The sequence below is a fragment of the Nerophis ophidion genome, linkage group LG11, assembly GCF_033978795.1.
Source record: "Nerophis ophidion isolate RoL-2023_Sa linkage group LG11, RoL_Noph_v1.0, whole genome shotgun sequence".
In the NCBI taxonomy this organism is placed as follows: Eukaryota; Metazoa; Chordata; class Actinopteri; order Syngnathiformes; family Syngnathidae; genus Nerophis; species Nerophis ophidion.
The window spans coordinates 12,910,762-12,936,071 of record NC_084621.1 but is presented as its reverse complement, the minus strand read 5'-3'; the positions used below and the strand labels follow the sequence as shown (position 1 = coordinate 12,936,071).

Genomic DNA, 25,310 nt, shown 5'->3' with positions numbered 1-25,310 from the left:
ATATATATATTGAATTGCCACTGGGGCGCTAATTATTTTAAAACCTCTTCTCACTCCGGCGCTTACCAAAGGTATGCGGTAAAAATTTGAGTGTGATGTAAGCTTGGACCTTAAATCCTACTGAATAGCTCTTAATCTTCTTCCCTTTATGCGATTTCAAATGACCGGTATCGAAATCAGCCTCCTCCATTTTGAAAATGATGACAGGGAAAGTGTCACTTGTGACGTTACGAGTTTGACCAGGCGGAAATACTAAGCACACGCTAATTATTTTGGGAAGCTAGTTTGACCCGGCAGTAATTCAAGTTAGGCGCATACAATATACCCGGCGGCAATTCAAGGAAATACGGTATATATATATATATATATATATATATATATATATATATATATATATACATATACATACTGTTTGTCTATTGTTGGAATAAATATGTATATTTTATCACACATCTCTGATGCTTATGGGCCGTTGCTATAGTTATTATCAATTGTGCTGAAGTTGTATTTTTCTATCCGTGCAAAGCTGGCAATCCACATATTTCACAATCAAACAAAAGGCAATAAAAATGCAACAAACACAGCAAAATATGAACCTGAAGGGTAAAAACTAAACCTACCTACAATCTGATATATCTGATATATCACAAAATTTTAGAAGTTTGTTGTAAAAATCTCCTTCCGCGTCTGTCCCTGACATTGTCACTGACACTGGAGATATCTTTGGAACCTACCAAGAGTAAGACTCGTAACACTCCACTGTGTAGGGGAGAAGCATGATGAAGGTGTTCATGTTTCTTTCATGTATTGTAATCAACAGAAAGATATTGTTTTAACCCAAGGACTATAAAAGCGAAGAGGAAGCAGGACCAGAATCCCCTCCAAGTGACCTCCTTTTCCCACTGTTTTACAAACGTCTCTTTGAAGTCCTTTACGAACATCTTCTTTGAACTGTTTTACAACCTTTTCTGTGAACTGTATATGACCCTTGTCCGCTAAAAACAGCTGTGGACATGTGGTCAGAGAAAGTCCAAATAAAGGGGGAGAAATACAATCTTTGGCCAGAGTGTGGGTGACACTGTAAGAGGTTAAAGGTTGACATGTTTCTCCTCAATTGAGCCAAATTGAATTCTGTCTTATGTTTAATTATTTGCTTCTTGTCTTGTTTAATAGATGCCATCAGTGTTTGAACCTGACACGCTGATGTGGCTTTTTGATGCGGTACCGCCTGAGGGATCGAAGGTCACGGGCATTCAATGGTGGTTTTTGGCCTTGCCGCTTACGTGCAGTGATTTTCCAGATTCTTTAAACCTTTGGATGATATTACAGGCCGTAAATGGTGAAATCCCCCAAATTCGTTGCAATAGCTGGTTGAGAAATGTTCTTCTTAAACACTTTGCTCAGGCATTTGTTGACAAAGTGGTGACCCTCGCCCCATCCTTGTTTGTGAATGACTGAGCATTTCATGGAAGCTGCTTTTATAGCCAATCATGGCACCCACCTGTTCCCAATTAGCATGTTCACCTGTGAGATGTTCCAAATAAGTGTTTGATCAGCATTCCTGAATTTTTACAGTCTTTTTTTGCCACTTGTGCCAGCTTTTTTCGAAACATGTTGCAGGCATCAAATTCCAAATGAGCTAAAATTTGCGAAAAACAACAAAGTTTTCCAGTTCAAATGTTAAATATCTTGCCTTTGCAGTCTATTCAATTGAATGCAAGTTGAAAAGGATCTGCAAATCATTGTATTCTGTTTTTATTTATCATTTACACAACGTGACTACTTCACTGGTTTGGGGTTTTGAAGTTGTGGTATTTAGTGGCTCATTCAGCCCTTGTATCAGTATTATATTATTTAAATAATGAAGATTGTAAATGTGACTGGGATGAACGGGACTGCACATTTTACAAATGAAGAACAATCCCTAATGGTTTCTATTTCCTTTCCATTTGCTCCCACTAAAGACTTGAATGCTCTTTACGGTCTTTGCATCACCTTGAAGAGGAGAGAATCCATCCATGGCTTCAGACGACACAAAAAATGAGCTGGATTTGTTCAAATCAGACGGGAGCTCTGGGCTTCCGGTCTGCGATGCAAGCGCGCTGAGTCAGCGTCAGCCATGGGGCTTTTGCTGTGAGTGTTTCTGTGTCGCCGTCACCACGTCTACAGGCGGACTTTGTCACTCTTCCTCTGGAGTTTAAGTGACGGAGCTGCTTGTGATGTTGGGAATGTCCGTGGTCCTGCTTTGCCCTTTCCTCACTCTTCCGCCTCGACTGCCTTTTATGACGTCTACTCCTGGAGTCTTCTTCTTGTCTAAAGGGGAAATGGACAAAAAAGACAAGGTTTGGATGCAAGAAAATAAGTTGCAAATGATAGTTTTTATGACCAGAATGATGTTTTACTTACTACTTGTCACATGTAATAAACAAAGTGTCTAAATTGGTTTGTTTAATAACAAGTACTGACGCCCTGGGCAGGATATATATATATCCATCCATCCATCCATCCATTTTCTACCGCTTATTCCCTTTCGGGGTCGCGGGGGGGTCACGATTCGGTTCATTTCCGGTACAGTAAGAAAACAACAAAATATAACTTTTTGGGTTATTTATTTACCAAATTTGTAAACAATGGCATAACATACATGTACACACATGGTCCATTGTCAATGTTAATGAGGTCAACATATATAAAATAAAACCTAAATAAGATAACGCTCTGAATGGTTTCTTAACAAAACCTTTCTACATATAAAGTGCTTTTTTTGATTGATTGATTGAGACTTTTATTAGTAGATAGCACAGTACAGTACATATTCCGTACAATTGACCACTAAATGGTAACACCCCAATAAGTTTTTCAACTTGTTTAAGTCGGGGTCCACGTTCATCAACATTAAATTGTCTCAAGTTGTTGTTCAGATGAAATAAAATGACAAAACTTTTCTTCTACATATAAAAAGTGCAACATTAAACAGTTTCAAGTCAACTCAGCCTTAGATTAACTTTTCTTTTCTCCCAGCCTGGCTAACTTGGCAGTAAGAGGAGATATGGGCTCATTGTTCTTCCACCATAGAAGTGGGTCAAAATCTAGTTTTTAACGCAATACAGCAACCCCCCGCGACTCCAGACGGGACAAGCAGTAGAAAATGGATGGATGGATGGTCTTAAATCTACTGCTATATAAACAATTGTTATTGCTTCAGTCCTGCCTGACTCGCCGAGGAGAGGCTTTTTGAATGCGGTGGTGACGCTTCAAAGGGGTTAGCATGTTTGACGGGTTGGCAGAAGTATACCCTACTGCTGCTCAACAATGTCGCCAAACCTCTGTCCTCCATTGTTGTATCGCACCGTGCAGCCGAAGTGTTCCCAAACGGGAGATGTTAACGAGGCAGGAGGGTCTACCAGCTCTGGCTCTTACATGTTGTCCTAGCCCGGTCGCTGCTAGCATGCTGTGTGTTGTGCAGTGGTGTGCATTGTTTACACAACCTGCGGTGCGATACCTAATATGTCCGTGTGGAAACTCGCTCGGTACACCTACGAACCATACCTAGACCACCGTACTGAAACGGTTCAATACAAATACACATACCGTTACACCCCTAATATATATATATATATATATATATGTATATATATATATATATATATATATATATATATATATATACATACATATATATATACATATATATATATACATATATATATATATATATATATATACATGTACATATACATATATACACACACACACATATATACATGTATATATATAAATGTATATACTGTATATACATATATATACATACGTACATGTATATATATACATATATACATATGTACATATATATGTGTGTGTGTATGTATATATATACACGTATATATATATATATATGTATATATATATATATATATATATATGTATATTATGTATACATATATATATATATATATATATATATATATATATATATATATATATATTATATATACATATATATACTGTGAAGAGGTGGCGACTTGTCCAGGGTGTACCCTTCCTTCCGCCCGATTTTAGCTGAGATAGACACCAGCGCCCCCCGCGACCCCAAAGGTAATAAGCGGTAGAAAATGAATGGATGGATATATATATATATATATGTATATAAATTAAAAAAAAAAAAAAAAAAAAAAAAAAAAATATATATATATATATATATATATATATATATATATATATATACATATACAGTATATTTTACTCTCTGTAAAGCACCAGTTCCATTGGCAGCAAAACAGGCCCAGAGCATAATACTACCACCACCATGCTTGACGGTAGGTTTGGTGTTCAGGGGCATTAAAGGTCTCACCTTTTCTCCTCCAAACATATTGCTGGGTATTGTGGCCAAACAGCTCCATTTTTGTTTCATCTGACCACAGAACTTCCTCCACAAGGTCTTATCTTTGTCCATGTGATGTCAGATGAAACACTAATGAAGCTGTTTGGCCACAATACCCAGCAATATGTTTGGAGGAGAAAAAGTGAGGCCTTTATCCCCAGGAAAACTGTTCCTACCGTCAAGCATGGTGGTGGTAGTATTATTCTGTGGGCCTGTTTTTCTGCCAATGGAACTGGTGCTTTAAATGGGATAATAAAAAAGGATTACCTCCAAATTCTTGAGGACAAGCTAAAATCATTGACCCGGAGGTTGGGTCTTGGGCGCAGTTGGGTGTTCCAACAGGACAACGACCCCAAACACACATCAAAAGTGGTAAAGGAATGGCTAACTCAGGCTAGAATGAAGGTTTTAGAATGGCCTTCCCAAAGTCCTGACTTAAACGTGTGGACAACGCTGAAGAAACAAGTTCATGTCAGAAAACCAACAAACGTAGCTGAACTGCACCAATTTTGTCAAGAGGAGTGGTCAAATATTCAAGCAGAAGCTGGAATTCTGCCTTATTGCAGTGAAACTTGCCAAGGGACATGTAAACACAAATTTACATTGCTGTATGTATTCTTTTGACCCATATTTTCAGTAGAGCCAAAATAAATTCATAAAAGAAGCAAACTTCATGAATGTTTTTTGTGACCAACAAGTATGTGCTCCAGTCACTCTATACCAAAAAAATAAGAGTTGTAGAAATTTTCGGAAAATCAAGACAGCCACGACATTATAAGTTAAAGTTAAAGTACCAATTAGTGTCACACACACACTAGGTGTGGTGAAATTATTCTCGTCATTTGACCCATCACCCTTGATCACCCCGTGGGAGGTGAGGGGAGCAGTGAGCAGCAGTGGAATCATTTTTTTGGGTGATTTAACCTCCAATTCAAACCCTTGATGCTGAGTGTCAAGCAGGGAGGTAATGGCTCCCATTTTTATAGTCTTTGGTATGACTCGGTTTGAACTCACAACCTCCCAGAGACAGAGTTAAATTGTACTCATTGCTCTAAAGCACAGCCCTCGGGCTCCACTATTTATTCGGGAGGTCCCTGGTTACATCACTGAGGCTGCTTCTGAAGAAAAAGGGGGGTAATTTCAACAGCCCCAGTTAGACAAAATATAGGACTATTCAGAAACGGAAATGTGCTGACACTCGTGATATCGCCCTGTCTCAGCTTTGTCTGCGTCAGGGTACTCGATGTTCGCCCTTGGCAGTCAGCAGGCCGGGTCTGGACAAAAACACTGATCGCAGTCCCTTTGCACAGATAGAAAAGTACAACTTTAGCACAATTGATAATAACTATAGCTACGGTCTTTAAACATAAAAGTTGTGTTATAACCTATATATATTTATTCTCACATTTCCAACCTGTTTATCGCATAACTTCCATAGAATCTTCTTATCTCTAATAACTTCTTCTAGCATATATACATACAAGCCGGCCAGAGCACTGATAGCAATAGTGCTTTTTGGAGACACAAACTCTGTCAGCATTAAAGCTAAATACATGTACGGACAAAACAGCAGGTTCCCACATCATAGAACGATTTTCAACAGTCTAAATTCAATTTTCAAGGATATATTGTGGACCGCAGCAAGGTGGAAGAGGGGTTAGTGTGTCTGCCTCACAATACGAAGGTCCTGAGTAGTCCTGGGTTCAATCCCGGGCTTGGGATCTTTCTGTGTGGAGTTTGATTGTTCTCCCCATGACTGCGTGGGTTCCCTCCGGGTACTCCGGCTTCCTCCCACCTCCAAAGACATGCACCTGGGGATAGGTTGACTGGCAACACTAAATGGTCCCCTAGTGTGTAGCTATAGCTCGGTTGGTAGAGGGTTGCAGGTTCGATCCCCACTTCCGCCATTCTAGTCAATGCCGTTGTGTCCTTGGGCAAGACACTTTACCCACCTGCTCCCAGTGCCACCCACACTGGTTTAAATGTAATGTAAATGTAATGTTTAAATGTAACTTAGTCATCTATGTTGCTGCTCCTCGATCTTAGCGCTGCTTTCGATACTGTCGATCATAATATTTTATTAGAACGTATATGGTTTCCTGCTGGCTCCGCTGTGAACGGGACTCTCGCTGCTGTGTTGGATCCGCTTTGGACTGGACTCTTGCGACTGTGTTGGATCCATTATAGATTGAACTTTCACAGTATCATGTTAGACCCGCTCGACATCCATTGCTTTCCTCCTCTCCAAGGTTCTCATAGTCATCATTGTCACCGATGTCTCACTGGGTGTAACGTATTATTTTCGGGTCTCCCCATGTCTAGCATTAAAAGATTACAGTTGGAACAAAATGCGGCTGCTAGACTTTTGACAAGAACAAGAAAGTTTGATCACATTGCGCCTGTACTGGCTCACCTGCACTGGCTTCCTGTGCACTTAAGATGTGACTTTAAGGTTTTACTACTTACGTATAAAATACTACACGGTCTAGCTCCATCCTATCTTGCCGATTGTATTGTACCATGTGTCCCGGCAAGAAATCTGCGTTCAAAGGACTCCGGCTTATTAGGGATTCCCAAAGCCCAAAAAAAGTCTGCGGGCTATAGGGCGTTGTCCGTTCGGGCTCCAGTACTCTAGAATGCCCTCCCGTTAACAGTTCGAGATGCCACCTCAGTAGAAGCATTTAAGTCTCACCTTAAAACTCATTTGTATACTCTAGCCTTTAAATAGACTCCCTTTTTAGACCAGTTGGTCTGCCGTTTCTTTTCTTTTTCTTCTATGTCCCACTCTCCCTTGTGGAGGGGGTCCGGTCCGATCCGGTGGCCATGTACTGCTTGCCTGTGTATCGGCTGGGGACATCTCTGCGCTGCTGATCCGCCTCCGCTTGGGATGGTTTCCTGCTGGCTCCGCTGTGAACGGGACTCTCGCTGCTGTGTTGGATCCGCTTTGGACTGGACTCTCGCGACTGTGTTGGATCCATTATGGATTGAACTTTCACAGTATCATGTTAGACCCGCTTGACATCCATTGCTTTCCTCCTCTCCAAGGTTCTGGGTGTGAGTTTTCCTTGCCCTTATGTGGGCCTACCGAGGATGTCGTAGTGGTTTGTGCAGCCCTTTGAGACACTAGTGATTTAGGGCTATATAAGTAAACATTGATTGATTGATGGGCTTCACGGTGGCAGAGGGGTTAGTGCGTCTGCCTCACAATACGAAGGTCCTGCAGTCCTGGGTTCAATCCCGGGTTCGGGATCTTTCTGTGTGGAGGTTCCATGTTCTCCCCGTGAATGTGTGGGTTCCCTCCGGGTACTCCGGCCTCCTCCCACCTCCAAAGACATGCACCTGGGGATAGGTTGATTGGCAACACTAAATTGGCCCTAGTGTGTGAATGTGAGTGTGAATGTCGTCTGTCTATCTGTGTTGGCCCTGCGATGAGGTGGCGACTTGTCCAGGGTGTACCCCGCCTTCCGCCCGATTGTAGCTGAGATAGGCGCCAGTGCCCCCCCCCCCCCCCCCCCCCCGCGACCTCAAAAAAGGAATAAGCGGTAGAAAATGGATGGATGGGATGGATGATTGATTGATTGATTGATTGAGATATTGGGTTTCACTATGTAAAGCGCTTTGAGTCACTAGAGGAAAGCGCTATATAAATATAATTCACTTCACTTCACAATGTTGTCTGTCTATCTGTCTTGGCCCTGCGATGAGGTGGCGACTTGTCCGGGGTGTACACCGCCTTCCGCCCGATTGTAGCTGAGATAGGCAACAGCGCCCCGCGGCCCCAAAGGGAATAAGCGGTAGAAAATGGATGAATGGATGGATTCTGGACCGCAATCTTCTAAAATATTATTGTTATTTCCAGTGCTGACAACTGCTAAATACTTGTGTTTAATATTGATCAATTGCAACAATTAACACACATTTCAGTCAGACAAGGGTGGCCACATAAAGAGCCCGGGAGGAAACTGGAAATGAACAGAAGTCTATTACTCAGGCTGCACTCATAAGTATTCCGCTTTGTTTATGCCAGGCGGAGCAGTTAGCTCCACTGACGGATGTTTGTTATGAACTTGGCTGAAGGAGCACACACGTGTGTAAGGGCTGGACAGTGTTTGCCGTGTCGTCGGCCGCAACATGAAACTTATGTTTACCGCGGTGCAATCGTTTCTATTGACTGTAGCCTTTGCACAAACCTTAAGTTAGTGAAATGGTGACTCGACTGTCACCAAAAAGGACAATCCAATCCAATCCACTTTATTTATAAAGCACATTTAAACAACAATAACGTTGCCAAAGTGCTGCACAGCCATGTTAAAAACAATTGTAAAAAAAAAAAAAAAAAAAATAGAATTAAAAAAAGTATATATATATATATATATATTATGCTCCACCAATGACTGAATAAAAACAAAAAATAAATAAATATAAAACCAATAAAAACAATATAAAAACAAATATGATTAAAAACTATTTTAAAGGGTGAGATCGACAGGCGGATCGGTGCGGCGTCTACAGTAATGCGGACGTTATATCGATCCGTTGTGGTGAAGAAGGAGCTGAGCCAGAAGGCAAAGCTCTCAATTTACCGGTCGATCTACGTTCCCATCCTCACCTATGGTCATGAGCTTTGGGTCATGACCGAAAGGATAAGATCACGGGTACAAGCGGCCCAAATGAGTTTCCTCCACCGTGTGGTGGGTCTCTCCCTTAGAGATAGGGTGAGAAGCTCTGCCATCCGGGAGGAGCTCAAAGTAAAGCCGCTGCTCCTCCACATCGAGAGGAGCCAGATGAGGTGGTTCGGGCATCTGGTCAGGATGCCACCCGAACGCCTCCCTAGGGAGGTGTTTAGGGCACGTCCAACCGGTAGGAGGCCACGGGGAAAACCCAGGACACGTTGGGAAGACTATGTCTCCCGGCTGGCCTGGGAACGCCTCTGGATTCCCCGGGAATAGCTAGACGAAGTGGCTGGAGAGAGGGAAGTCTGGGCTTCCCTGCTTAGGCTGCTGCCCCCGCGACCCGACCTCGGATAAGCGGAAGATGATGGATGGATGGATGGATTTAAAGGGTAAAATCAATTAAAACAGTTAAATAGAAATCAAAGTGTATAAAAAACACACAGGACAACAGCGGACAGAGGACCACACAACTCACGTAGTGTTAAAAGCCAAAGAATAAAAGTGGGTCTTAAGACGAGACTTAAAACACTCCACTGTGGAAGCAGTTTGAACATGGAGGGGCAGAGTGTTCCAGAGCTTAGGGCCGACCACAGAGGAGGCCCTGTCTCCCCTGGTCTTAAGTCTGGTCTTGGGCACCAGGAGCTGGAACTGGCTCTCGGACCTCAGAGCGCGCGCAGGAATGTAAATTTGGATGAGGTCCGAGATATATTGAGGTGCCAGTCCATGTAAAGATTTAAAAACCATCAGCAATGTTTTAAAATCAATTCTAAAATGAACAGGGAGCCAGTGCAAACTCTGAAGAATTGGGGTTATATGCTGGCGTTTCCTGGCCCCGGTTAAAAGTCCTGCTGCCGCGTTCTGGACTAACTGCAACCGGGAGAGAGCTTTTTGGCTAATGTGAAGTGAATTATATTTATATAGCGCTTTTCTCAAGTGACTCAAAGCGCTTTACATAGTGACACCCAATATCTAAGTTACATTTAAACCAGTGTGGGTGGCACTGGGAGCAGGTGGGTAAAGTGTCTTGCCCAAGGACACAACGGCAGTAACTAGGATGGCACACGCGGGAATCGAACCGGCAACCCTCAAGTTGCTGACACGGCCACTCTACCAACCGAGCTATGCCGCCCCAGCATAAAGTGCATTGCAGTAGTCCAGGCCACTTGAAATAAAAGCATGCACGACTTGTTCAAAAAGGTTAAAAGATAAAAACGGTTTAACCTTCACTAAAAGACGAAGGTGATAAAAACACAATTTTAAAACGCCATTGACTTGTTTGTCTAGTCTAAAATGGCTGTCTATAGTGACGCCAAGGCTGGTGACTTTGGGACGCACATGATTTTGCAATGGTCCCAAGTCAGTGAGGGCCGGACCAAAAACTAAAATTTCCGTTTTTCCCTTGTTCATTATTAAAAAATTCTGGGCTAACCAAGCCTTGACGTCGCATAGACAGTTAAGAAGGGCATAGTTCAAAGAAAGAAAACAGTAGTAGGTCCGTGCTAATGGAGGCTGGAGTTCGAGATGCCACCTCAGTAGAAGCATTTAAGTCCCACCTTAAAACTCATCTGTATACTCTAGCCTTTAAATAGACCTCCTTTTTAGACCAGTTGATCTGCCGTTTCTTTTCTTTTTCTTCTATGTCCCACTCTCCCTTGTGGAGGGGGTCCGGTCCGATCCGGTGGCCATGTACTGCTTGCCTGTATATCGGCTGGGGACATCTCCGCGCTGCTGACCCGCCTCCGCTTGGGATGGTTTCCTGCTGGCTCCGCTGTGAACGGGACTCTCGCTGCTGTGTTGGATCCGCTTTGGACTGGACTCTCGCGACTGTGTTGGATCCATTATGGATTGAACTTTCACAGTATCATGTTGGACCCGCTCGACATCCATTGCTTTCCTCCTCTCTAAGGTTCTCATAGTCATCATTGTCACCGACGTCCCACTGGGTGTGAGTTTTCCTTGCCCTTATGTGGGCCTACCGAGGATGTCGTAGTGGTTTGTGCAGCCCTTTGAGACACTAGTGATTTAGGGCTATATAAGTAAACATTGATTGATTGATTGATTGATTACTTCTCCATCCATTTATGACAGCCCTGATTGCAGCGCCGCTCCATCCAGTCCAAACAATTACGCCTGACAAATGCAAGGAGGCGTTCTCGCGTGAGACTCCTTCGAGGTACCTCACCAAAGGCGGTGCGGCACTAAATCACACATGGTTACACAAGCCCTGCCCTCTTGACTCCCCCCGGATCAATTCAGAGCTGCTCCACCTTCACCGTGCAAGAACGATGACATACTGCTTCGCTCCTCAGCCGACACCCCGCATCCCAGTTGGAAGTTTTTATGAGATAGTTTATAATATTTCACTGCTAATTGTTCTGAATTCTTTCCACGGTGAACATTCTCATTTCTCAAAAAAAAAAAACGCCGCCGTCCGCTGAACAGCCGACTTCCATCCACAAAGAGGTGAATCATTTTAAACAGACAAATTCCCAAACGTTTTTGAACTCCTCCAGTTCGGGCAGGGTCTCCTCCACCACGGACTCGAACTTGGAGGTGCTGATTCCCATCCCGGTCGCTTCACACTTGGCTGCGAACCGATCCGGTGAGAGCTGAAGATCCCGGCCGGATGAAGCCATCAGGACCGCATCACTTGCAAAAAGCAGAGACCTAATCCTGCAGCCACCAAACCGGAATCCCTCAACGCCCTGACTGCGCCTAGAAATTCTGACCGAGTGAGGGAAGGAGTGGATGGTGAGATTGACGGGCGGAGCGGTGCGGCGTCTTCAGTAATGCGGACGCTGTATCGATCTGTTGTGGTGAAGAAGGAGCTGAGCCGGGAGGAGCTGGACGAAGTGGCTGGGGAGGGGGAAATCTGGGCTTCCCTGTTTAGGCTGCTGCCCACGCGACCCGACCTCAAATAAGCGGAAGAAAATGGATAGATGGATGGACTTACTGGTAAAACCTGCCAGAAAATTGCAGTTTATAATATTTCATTTAGATCGTTAGTAAAGCTAAACAGTTTTAAAAACCCCGTTTCCATATGAGTTGGGAAATTGTGTAAACGGAATACAATGATTTGCAAATTATTTTCAACCCATATTCAGTTGAATATGCTACAAAGACAACATATTTGATGTTCAAACTGATAAACCTTTATTTTGTGTGCAAATAATCATTAACTTTAGAATTTGATGCCAGCAACACGTGACAAAGAAGTTGGGAAAGGTGGCAATACATACTGATAAAGTTGAGGAATGCTCATCAAACACTTATTTGGAACATCCCACAGGTGTGCAGGCTAATTGGGAACAGGTGGGTGCCATGATTGGGTATAAAAACAGCTTCCCAAAAAATGCTCAGTCTTTCACAAGAAAGGATGGGGCGATGTACACCCCTTTGTCCACAACTACGTGAGCAAATAGTCAAACAGTTTAAGAACAACGTTTCTCAAAGTGCAATTGCAAGAAATTTAGGGATTTCAACATCTACGCTCCATAACATCATCAAAAGGTTCAGAGAATCTGGAGAAATCACTCCAGGGAAGCGGCATGGCCGGAAACCAACATTGAATGACCGTGACCTTCCATCCCTCAGACGGTACTGTATCAAAAACCGACGTCAATCTCTAAAGGATATCACCACATGGGCTAAGGAACACTTCAAAAAAACACTGTCACTAAATACAGTTCATCACTACATCTGTAAGTGCAAGTTAAAGCTCTACTATGCAAAGCAAAAGCCATTTATCAACAACATCCAGAAACGGCGCTGGCTTCTCTGGGCCCGAGATCATCTAAGATGGACTGATGCAAAGTGGAAAAGTTTTCTGTGGTCTGACAAGTCCATATTTCAAATTGTTTTTGGAAATATTTGACATTGTGTCATCCGGACCAAAGGGAAAGCGAACCATCCAGACTGGTATCGACGTAAAGTTCAAAAGCCTGCATCTGTGATGGTATGGGGGTGCATTAGTGCCCAAGGAATGGGTAACTTACACATCTGTGAAGACACCATTAATGCTGAAAGGTACATACAGGTTTTGGAACAACATATGCTGCCATCTAAGCGCCATCTTTTTCATGGACGCCCCTGCTTATTTCAGCAAGACAATGCCAAGCCACGTGTTACAACAGCGTGGCGTAATAGTGAAAGAGTGCGGGTACTTTCCTGGCCTGCCTGCATTCCATACCTGTCTCCCATGGAAAATGTGTGGTGCATTATGAAGCGTAAAATACGACAGCGGAGACCCCGGACTGTTGAAGGACTGAAGCTCTACATAAAACAAGAATGGGAAAGAATTCCACTTTCAAAGCTTCATCAATTAGTTTCCTCAGTTCCCAATCGTTTATTGAGGGTTGTTAAAAGAAAAGGTGATGTAACACAGTGGTGAACATGCCCTTTCCCAACTACTTTGGCACGTGTTGCAGCCATGAAATTCTTAGTTGAAAATGATTTGCAAATCATTGTATTCTGTTTATATTTACATCAAACACAATTTCCCAACTCATATGGAAACGGGGTTTGTACATTCGCCTCCCTTACCGTCCCAAAAATGAAGCGAACTATGACCTTCAAAGTGAGGTACTTACTGTATGTGTGAAACACTCAATGTCGCTGCTGGTCTTGCCAACTATGCAAGCCCCTTTGTTCTTCATGCATGTGAACAATTGCGACATCTTCCTCGTTGTTATCGTTTGCAAAATGTTAGATTGTTGACCCCAAATAGCTCAGATGAAAGTTTTAAAGCCTGTTTATGCCTCACTCTGTTGAACGTCCAGATTGATTGTCAAACAAATCTCCCAAAGCGTCATTCATTGGCTATTGCGAAACAATAAGTTGATGTTGCAAGCAGTTCCGCAGGTGACGACAAAACAATAGTAAATAAGCATCCAATACATTCTAGACTGCTTGTGTGGCGAATGAAGCCAATAAGATAACTTGTGACACAGGACTGGACGGTCCCTCGCAGCCTAACTTTCTTCATCTGCTTGTCGCAATCCGCCAACTTTATTGTTTACACGCGGAGAAGTCAAAAAGGCTCGAAATTCTCTTGGCGAGCTCGGCCGGGCCAAACCAAACCTAATCAGAACGCGGCCGCTCACTGACTCAGCAGCAGGAATTCAAGCTCACTTCAGTGTGGCGTTCGGGGTCCAACATGTTTATTATTGGCCTTGCGACCGCACTCCATCATTTTGCCCCTCTCACAGAGCTAAATCCAGGTAACCCCTCACCTGTTGAAAACTCATGTGTCCACTCAGTGTACACAATGTTTCACAGACCACAACATGCGTTTGTCTACTTTTATAAAACCGACAATGGAAAAAAAACAAACAAGCATTCCATTATTTCCGTTGTATGAAAGGCAGCAGGTGGATCCAGAATTCCCAGCAAGGCACAAGACATTGAAACAATGTTGAGAAATCGTTGAATTAGGTCCTGATGTCGATCAGCTCAAAATGAATGTTAGAAAAATGTGCTTTTTGATGACGTTTCATCAATGTTGGGTTCTGACGTTGGTTTGACCATTGAAATTTGGTCATTTTTCCAACCAATATTCTACAACAACAAATGCAACGTTGGAGCAACATACTTTGTGACAATGTTTATTCAATGTCAGGCTGGTACGGTGTATTGACCATTGAAATGTGGTCATTTTTTTTAACCAATATTCTACAACACATTGAATAAACGTTGTCAAAAAGCATGTTGTTACAACGTTGCATTTGTGGAAAAAGGACCAAATTTCAATGGTGAAACCACTGTCACGGCCTGACATTGAATAAACATAACATGCTTTTTGGCAACGTTTATTCAATGTCAGGTTGTGACAGTGACCATTGCATTTTGGTCATTTTTCCAACCAATATTCTACAACACATTGAATAAACGTCGTCAAAAAGCATGTTGTTCCAACGTTGCATTTGTTGTTGTAGAATTTTGGTTAGAAAAATGACCAAATTTCAATGGTCAAACCAACGTCAGAACCCAACATTGATTAAACACAAATACAATGTTGGAATAACATACCAAAATTGTACTTTTTGACAATTTTTATTCAATGTCAGGCTGTTACAGTGATATGACCATTGAAATTTGGTCATTTTTCTAACCGATATTCTACAACACATTGAATAAACAATGTCAAAAAGCATGTTGTTACAACGTTGGATTTGTGTTGTAGAATATGGGTTGGAAAAATGACCAAATTTCAATGGTGAAACCACTGTCACGGCCTGACATTGAATAAACATAATATGCTTTTTGACAACGTTTATTCAATGTCAGGTAGTGACAGTGATATGACCATTGAAATTTGGTCATTTTTCTAACCGATATTCTACAACACATTGAATAAACAATGTCAAAAAGCATGTTGTTACAACGTTGCATTTGTGTTGTACAATATTGGTTGGAAAAATGACCAAATTTCAATGGTGAAACCACTGTCACGGCCTGACATTGAATAAACATAACATGCTTTTTGACAACGTTTATTCAATGTCAGGTTGTGACAGTGACCATTGCATTTTGGTCATTTTTCCAACCAATATTCTACAACATAAATACAACGTTGGAATAACATACAAAAATTGTACTTTTTGACAATTTTTATTCAATGTCAGGCTGCTACAGTGATATGACCATTGAAATGTGGTCATTTTTCTAACCGATATTCTACAACACATTGAATAAACAATGTCAAAAAGCATGTTGTTACAACGTTGCATTTGTTTTGTACAATATTGGTTGGAAAAATGACCAAATTTCAATGGTGAAACCACTGTCACGGCCTGACATTGAATAAACATAACATGCTTTTTGAAAACGTTTATTCAATGTCAGGTTGTGACAGTGACCATTGCATTTTGGTAATTTTTCCAACCAATATTCTACAACACAAATACAATGTTGGAATAACATACAAAAATTTTACTTTTTGACAATTTTTATTCGATGTCAGGCTGTTACAGTGATATGACCATTGCAATTTGGTCATTTTTCTAACCGATATTCTACAACACATTGAATAAACGTTGTCAAAAAGCATGTTGTTACAACGTTGCACAATATTGGTTGGAAAAATGACCAAATTTCAATGGTGAAACCACTGTCACGGCCTGACATTGAATAGACATAACATGCTTTTTGACAACGTTTATTCAATGTCGGGTTGTGACAGTGATATGACCATTGAAATTTGGTCATTTTTCTAACCGATATTCTACAACACATTGAATAAACGTTGTCAAAAAGCATGTTGTTACAACGTTGCATTTGTGTTGTACAATATTGGTTGGAAAAATGACCAAATTTCAATGGTGAAACCACTGTCACGGCCTGACATTGAATAAACATAACATGCTTTTTGACAACGTTTATTCAATGTCAGGTTGTGACAGTGACCATTGCATTTTGGTCATTTTTCCAACCAATATTCTACAACATAAATACAACGTTGGAATAACATACAAAAATTGTACTTTTTGACAATTTTTATTCAATGTCAGGCTGCTACAGTGATATGACCATTGAAATGTGGTCATTTTTCTAACCGATATTCTACAACACATTGAATAAACAATGTCAAAAAGCATGTTGTTACAACGTTGCATTTGTTTTGTACAATATTGGTTGGAAAAATGACCAAATTTCAATGGTGAAACCACTGTCACGGCCTGACATTGAATAAACATAACATGCTTTTTGACAACGTTTATTCAATGTCAGGTTGTGACAGTGACCATTGCATTTTGGTCATTTTTCCAACCAATATTCTACAACACAAATACAACGTTGGAATAACATACCAAAATTGTACTTTTTGACAATTTTTATTCAATGTCAGGCTGTTACAGTGATATGACCATTGAAATTTGGTCATTTTTCTAACCGATATTCTACAACACATTGAATAAACGTTGTCAAAAAGCATGTTGTTACAACGTTGCTTTTGTGTTGTACAATATTGGTTGGAAAAATGACCAAATTTCAATGGTGAAACCACTGTCACGGCCTGACATTGAATAAACATAACATGCTTTTTGACAACGTTTATTCAATGTCAGGCTGTGACAGTGATTTGACCATTGAAATCTGGTCACTTTTCTAACTAATATTCGACAACACATTGAATAAACGTTTAATCAATGTTGGGTTCTGACGTCAATTTGACCACTGAAATTTGGTCAAATACAATGTTGAAACAACTTGTTTTTTTTTTTTTAAACGTTTATGTTCAGGTTGTCTCCATTTTCAAATACAACTATTTTGCAACGTTGTTTCGAAGCCAGCTTTAAAGGATGTAAAATCAATGTTGTATCACTGTCATGTGCCTGCTGGGTTAGTAATTACGCACCGTTATAAATAAATAAATGGGTTGTACTTGTAGAGCGCTTTTCTACCTTCGAGGTACTCAAAGCGCTTTGACACTACTTCCACATTCACCCATTCACACACACATTCACACACTGATGGAGGGAGCTGCCATGCAAGGCGCCAACCAGCACCCATCAGGAGCAAGGGTGAAGTGTCTTGCTCAGGACACAACGGACGTGGTTCTAGGTGGGATTTGAACCAGTGACCCTCGGGTTGCGCACGGCCACTCTACCACTGCGCCACGCCGTCCCTGCGTTCTCACTCCGGCGCTTACCAAAGGCATGTGGTAAAGGCAAGCATGCCCTACTTATTTTAAAACCTCTTCTCACTCCGGCGCTTACCAAAGGCATGCGGTAAATTTGGGCCTGCGCTTATAAATTTGAGTGTGATGTAAGGATACCATCATAAAAAGCACGTTTAATAAATAAAACGTTATTATGGTCTTACCTTTACTTATAAATGAAGTCCATGCCCAGCTCCTTCTGATCAAAAGCATCAATAACTTGTTTATAGAAGTCTTCCTTATCTTTCTTCAGTTTAAAAGTCTCTCTGTCTCAATGGAGATCTTCCTTTATTACCTCCTGCTTCCATTGAAAGTCCATCCATTTTATACCACTTACTCCCTTTGGGGTCATGGGGGGCGCTGGTGCCTATCTCAGCTACAATCGGGCGGAAGGCGGAGTACACCCTGGACAAGTCGCCACCTCAGCGCAGCAATTGAAAGTCCAGTTTAGAAAACTGTTTTATTTTAGATACGTAATCCTCCATGTTAAAAGTGCAAGCAAGAGGAAAAAATCAACAATCGCTGCTCACTCTTGCTGCTTGTTGTCACTTCTTCTGCAGCCGAGTATCACTAGCGCCCTCTACCACCAGGAGGCGGCAGTCATTTAAAAACTCATATTTGACACACGCAGCTACGGTATGTTAATAAAACATAGCTGCTTACTGTTCTTTTTCGCAAATTCAATAGCTTGGACCTTAAATTTAATCTTCTTCCCTTTATGCGATTTCAAATGATTGAAATCAGCCTCCTCCATTTTGAAAATGTTGACAGGTGAAGTGTCACTCGTGACGTGACGAGTTTGACCAGGCGGAAATTCTAGGCATGCGCTAATAAAAATAATTTAGCGAAATGAGTTTGACCCAGCGTTAATCCTGAGCCGGCGGTAATGCTAAGCATGTGCTAATTATTTTGCGAAACGAGCAGTAATTCTAGTCATGCGCATACTATATTCAAGGAAATACTGTAATTGTTCTGCCCGTCATTCCGCATCACTAATGAAGTAAAATTGGATATTGTGTGTTGTATTGTAATGTGTGATTACCTCTCACACAGGGTATCTTGGCCACCGTGCATTTTCTCCTCTCGGTCTGTGCTCCACACCTCTGAGAAAGACCCCCGGCCGAGGGGGTCACGGACTTGCGGGCGTGATGCACTGGGAGCCGAACACGAGACTGCGTCCCTTTTTTAAAGCCGCACGTTTTGTTCTTCTTGGTGCACGATCCCCACTGGCTCCACTCGGCCAGTTCGCACTCTGCTTAGAAAAAAAACACATTATTAAGTGGAAGACATGTATTACGGGAAATAAACACGGCTTTTCAAATTCGGCCCGTCTAGCAATACTTTCTTTTCCATGACCACAGCACTTGTTGCTAGGCAGAATTCACAAGATGCGCCCGTCTGTGCCTCTAAGCCCGATGGTAAGGAATACATTGGCATAGTGTACTGTTCCCTTGGCAACCGAGAATGGACAGGAACAGTTGGCAGAAACAGGAAATGCGAAAAACACACAAACACGACAAAAGTTCCTACCATTTATCTATCCGTGAAGAGATATGTTCATCAACAGTTGGCAGAAACAGGAAATGCGAAAAACACACAAACACGACAAAAGTTCCTACCATTTATCTATCCGTGAAGAGATATGTTCATCAAAGACAGATACTAGTTTTTTTCCACCGCGACAGTAGAAATAACATTGTGTTCAATTCACACAGCTCTGCGCAAATTTGGATTACTTTTTTTTAATGCAAGATCATCAATAACTGGCAGTAGAGGCGAGGCTCAGATGGTAGAGTGGCCTTCCAGAAAGTGATGTAAACCTTTCTCACATAGACACCAAAGAAATGAAAGTGCTTTATTCTGTTTCTTTATTCGATTTTTTGATAGAAAAAAATAATCCAACAAAAGGGGCAGACCTTCGTGAAGCGTTTTTGTTACAAATTGACTTAATTTAATTCCTTTTATTCGCCCATTTACACGCACACACACACACACACACACACACGCACACACACACACACACACACACACACACACACACACACACACACACACATTTTGGAAAGGCTTGGGAAACAAATAAGCAAAACATTCTCATTAAAATTACGTTTAAAGTGGTTTCTAAACCCAAAACCAGTGAAGTTGTCACGTTGTGTAAATGGTAAATAAAAACAGAATACAATAATTTTCAAATCCTTTTCAACTTATAATCAATTGAATAGACTGCAAAGACAATATACTTAATATTTAAACTACAAAAATGTTGTTTTTTGAAAATAGTAGCTCATTTGGAATTTGACGCATGCAACATTGTTCAAAAAAGCTGGCACAAGTGTCAAAAAAGACGGAGCAAGTTGAGGAATGCTCATCAAACACTTATTTGGAACATCCCACAGGTGTGCAGGCTAATTGGGAACAGGTGGGTGCCATGATTGGGTATAAAAACATATCCACCACAGTGGATATGTTTATTTTACTTTTTATTCATAGCTGTATGTAGAAGTGTCTGGTTGTATCTGCTGCTTTAATGTCTTTAATGTCCTTTGTGTTCTTTGATGTTTGATGTTTCCCTCTTACACACATGGAAGAGGGATGTGTACTATGGCTATGAGTTGTTGTTGTTGTTTTGTTTTTTTTTCCCCCTTGGCCTCAGTCTGCACCCCCACTCCAGGGCCTAGGCTAGACCGATTTTTAAATTTTATTTTAATACATTTTTTTTCCCCACCCCCCTTGTTTACCTGCATGTCATCTTTTTTGTAAGGGGCGCTGGAAGCCGGCAGACCCGTCAGCGATCCTGTTCTGTCTCCCTGTAATGTTTGTCTGATCTTGAATGGGATTGTGCTGAAAATTGTAATTTTCCTGAAGGAACTCTCCTGACGGAATAAATAAAGTACTATCTATCTATCTATCTATCAATCTATCTATCTATCTATCTATCTATCTATCTAAAAACAGCTTCCCCAAAAAATGATCAGTCTTTCACTAAAAAGGATGGGGCGAGGTACACCCCTTTGTCCACAACTGCGTGAGCAAATAGTCAAACAGTTTAAAAACAACGTTTCTCAACGTGCAATTGCAAGGAATTTAGGGATTTCACCATCTACGCTCCGTAATATCATCAAAAGGTTCAGAGAATCTGAAAAATCACAGCATGTAAGCGGCAATGCCCGTGATCTCTGATCCCTCAGGCAGTACTGCATCAAAAAGAGACATCACTGTGTAAAGGATATCACCACATGAGCTCAGGAACACTTCAGAAAACCACTGTTAGTAACTACTGTTGTCACTACATCTGTAAGTGCAAGTTAAAACTCTACTATGCAAAGCAAAAGCTATTTATCAACAACACCCAGAAAGGCCGCCGGCTTTGCTGGGCCCGAGCTCAACGAAGATGGACTGATGCACAAAAATAGTTTTTTAATAAACATCTTACTATTAAATTGAACCACTTTCCACCTTAATATGGAGTTACAAAAACAAGTTAAACAGTTTGCTTACAGACTTATCTTTTCCAAGGCTTGTAAGAGCTAACACAACTTGCCTGCTTCTCAATTGTCTATTGAACTGACTTCCTAACATCGTCAACCCGGAAGTGCCTAAACAAATCAAGCGTAGTATTTTCTTATCGCCACAAGGTGTCAATAAGAGTCTACAAGCAAATGGGCATAACAGTAAGTGCAGGTTTAAACGCTGCTATGCAAAGTGAAAGCTATTTAACGACAACACCCAGAAACACCGCCGGCTTCGCTGGGCCTGAGCTCAACTACGACGGACTGAGGCAAAGAGGAAAAGTGTTCCTTGGTCTGACGAGTCCACATTTCAAATAATTTATGGAAACTGCGGACGTCCAAAGAGGAAAAGAACCACCCGAACTGTTCTAGGCGCAAAGTTGAAAAGCCAGCATCTGTGATGGTATGGGGGTGCATTAGTGCCCGAGGCATGGGTAACTTACACATCTGTGAAGGCACCATTAATGCTGAAAGGTATGGTGGCAGAGGGGTTAGTGCGTCTGCCTCACAATACGAAGGTCCTGAGTAGGCCTGAGTTCAATCCCGGGCTCGGGATCTTTCTGTGTGGAGTTTGCATGTCCTCCCCGTGACTGCGTGGGTTTCCCTCCAGGTACTCCGGCTTCCTCCCACCTCCAAAGACATGCACCTGGGGATAGGTTGATTGGCAACACTAAATGGTCCCTAGTGTGTGAACGTTGTCTGTCTATCTGTGTTGGCCCTGTGATGAGGTGGCGACTTGTCCAGGGTGTACACCGCCATCCGCCCATGTGCTGCTGAGATAGGCTCTAGCGACCCCCCGCGAACCCAAGAGGGACATGGGGTAGAAAATGGATGGATGGATGGGTACATTCAGGTTTTGGAGCAACATATGGTGCCATCCAAGCATTGTTATCATGGACGCCCCTGCTTATTTCAGCAAGACAATGCCAAGCCACGTGTTACAACAGCGTGGCTTCGTAGTAAAAGAGTGCGGGTACTAGACTGGCTTGCCTGTAGTTCAGACCTGTCTCCCATTGAAAATTTGTGGTGTATTATGAAGCGGAGACCCAGGACTATTGAACAACTTAAGCTGTACATCAAGCAAGAACGGGAAATAATTCCACCTGAAAAGCTTCAAAAAATGTGTCTCCTCAGTTCCCACACGTTTAATGAGTGTCGTTTAAAGGAAAGGCCATGTAACACATGTAAAAATGCACCTGTGACCATTTTTTTGCAATGTGTTGCTGCCATTAAATTCCAAGTTAATGTTGGTTTGAAAAAAACATTTTAGTTCGAACATGAAATATCTTGTCTTTGCAGTCTATTCCATTGAATATAAGTTGAAAAGGATTTGTACATTTTATTGTGTTTTTATTTACCATTTACACAAGGTGCCAACTTCACTGGTTTTGGTTTTGTATTTCCAATCCAACAAACACACGACTTGGAGATGAAGCCCCTCACCTCGGAGAATACGACTTTCGGTGCCGAGTGCACTCCAGGGCGATACGGCCTACCTCGCGTGGATGCGTCTTGCGTAGCGAGTGTGACGATTGGGGTAAAAGGTCATAGGTCACTCACCCACACACTCCATGGTGTCGTTGGCGGTGCGCTGGCCAGCTGGGCAGCTGACGTAGCAGCGGCCGCTGTTGGAGTAAAAGCCCTCCTTGCATTTTGTGCAGAAATTGTGGCTGAAACAGGCGGCGCAGTTGTCCAGCTTACATTCTGCAAGACAGGGAGAGGAGAAGGTGGACCACGTGATGTGGATCATCATTTTATGACCAACGGGATGCAAATGTACGGAGCCCCTAAAGCAGGAGTCGGCAACCCGCGGCTCCGAGGCCGCATGCAGCTCTTGGATCACTCTGATGTGGCTTAGCTGCATACTTGCCGACCCCACGATTTTCCGGGAGATTTATAGATTTCCATGCCTCTCCCGGAAATATCCCGGGGTAAACATTCTCCGATTTCACCCGGATAACAATATTGAGGACGTGCCACGGTGGCGATGCCTTTAACGTCCTCAAAAACATGTCGTCGCACCTGCTTGCGCACCGTACTGTCTGCTTTTCAACACACTTAAGTGACTGGAAGGCATACTTGGTCAACAGCCACATAAGTCACACTGAGGGTTGTGATATAAACAACTTTAACACTCTTACTAATATGCACCACACTGTGAACACACACCAAACAAGAATGACAAACACATGTCGGGAGAACATCCGCACTGTAACACAACGGAACAAATACCCAGAATCCCATGCATCCCTAACTCTTCCGGGCAACATGATACACCCCCGCTACCACCAAACCCCGCCCACCTCAACCGACGCACTGAGGGTGGGGGTGTATAATGTAGCCTGGTATAGTTAGGGATGCATGGGATTCTGGGTATGTGTTCTGTTAGGTTTATGTTGTGTTATGGTGGGTATGTTCTCCCGAAATGTGTTTGTCACTTTTGTTTGGTGTGGGTTCACAGTGTGGCACATATTCGTAACAGTGTTAAAGTTGTTTAAACGGGCACTCTCAATGTGACCTGTAAGGCTATTGAACAAGTATGCCTTTCAGTCACTTACGCGTGTCCGCAGAAACCACACACTACATATGACCGGGGTGGCAAGCTTTTTTAACTAGTTGTAGAAGGCGCTAAAGGCAGTGCCATCATGGCACTCCCTTATTGTTGTTGTTAAGGTGATAAATGGCAGATATTCGAGAGAATAGTTGCTCCGAAATTCGGAAGTCTCCCGGAAAAATTTTGGGAGGGCTGGCAAGTGTGATCCTGTCAAGCTTCATTCATATAAAACTTGCGGGTAGCACTAATATTAAATTTTCATATTAAGTGACTGCAAGGCATACTTGGTCAACAGCCACACAGGTCACACTGAGGGTTGTGATATAAACAACTTTAACACTCTTACTAATATGCACCACACTGTGAACCCACACCAAACAAGAATGACAAACACATGTCGGGAGAACATCCGCACTGTAACACAACATAAACACAACAGAACAAATACCCAGAATCCCATGCATCCCTAACTCTTCCGGGCTACATGATACACCCCCGCTACCACCAAACCCCGCCCACCTCAACCAACGCAAGGGGGTGGGGGTGTATAATGTAGCCCGGAAGAGTTAGGGATGCATGGGATTCTGGGTATTTGTTCTGTTAGGTTTATGTTGTGTTATGGTGCGGATGTTCTCCCGAAAGGTGTTTGTCATTCTTGTTTGGTGTGGGTTCACAGTGTGGCGCATATTCGTAAGAGTGTTAAAGTTGTTTAAACGGGTACTCTCAATGTGACCTGTATGGCTGTTGAACAAGTATGCCTTTCAGTCACTTACGCGTGTCCGCAGAAACTACACACTACATATGACCGGGCTGGCAAACTGTTTCAACAGGTTGTAGAAGGCGCTAAAGGCAGTGCCATCATGGCACTCCCTTATTGTTGTTGTTAAGGTGATAAATGGCAGATATTCGAGAGAATAGTTGCTCTGAAATTCGGAAGTCTCCCGGAAAAATTTTGGGAGGCCTGGCAAGCGTCATTTATATAAAACTTGCGGGTAGCACTAATATAAAATTTTCATATTAAGGTGCGGGCCGCGTGTTTGAGACCCCTGGTTAATACATAGCACAAACCAAAAAAAACTCTGTATGCAGCGTTATTTCATTTTGTGGCTCCAATTGTTTTCTCTATTTTGTGAAACGGGTCAAAATGGCTCTTTGAGTGGTAAAGGTTTGAACTCCCAACCTACCGATCTCAGGGCAGACACTCTAACCACCAGGCCACAGAGTAGGTTAGTTTCGGAGCAAAGGATACACCTCTTTGGGTCGCGTGGTAGATTTCATTCACCGGCAGTTACAGACAAGTGGGCTGCTGTGTGGATAGAGGTGGATGTACACTAAATGCAAGGATAATGGATTACACCTCAAGAAAGAAGAGGTACGCTTCATTCTTAAAGAACTTGACCCAAGGGGTGTTGAAGCTAGTTGTAAAACTTATCCAGGTGTTACCATTTAGTGGTCAATTTCAATCAATCAATCCATCGTCGAAACTATTTTGCAAAAGTGTTGTGTCTTCAATCAATCAATCAATCAATCAATC

At 42.3% G+C, this 25,310-nt stretch overlaps 1 protein-coding gene across 1 annotated transcript in view; it reads right to left on the bottom strand.

Annotated features, from left to right (window-relative positions):
* Window positions 1-422: 422 nt before the first annotated feature.
* Window positions 423-25,310, bottom strand: part of rspo1 (R-spondin 1) — a 70,034-nt gene continuing 45,146 nt past the window's right edge. The window contains exons 4-6 of the mRNA XM_061914695.1: window positions 22,783-22,926; window positions 18,756-18,965; window positions 423-2,313 (exon numbers count right to left, since the gene is read on the bottom strand). Coding sequence (XP_061770679.1) covers window positions 2,198-2,313; window positions 18,756-18,965; window positions 22,783-22,926 — 470 coding nt within the window. The 3' untranslated portion in view covers window positions 423-2,197. The remainder of the gene's footprint in view (window positions 2,314-18,755; window positions 18,966-22,782; window positions 22,927-25,310) is intronic.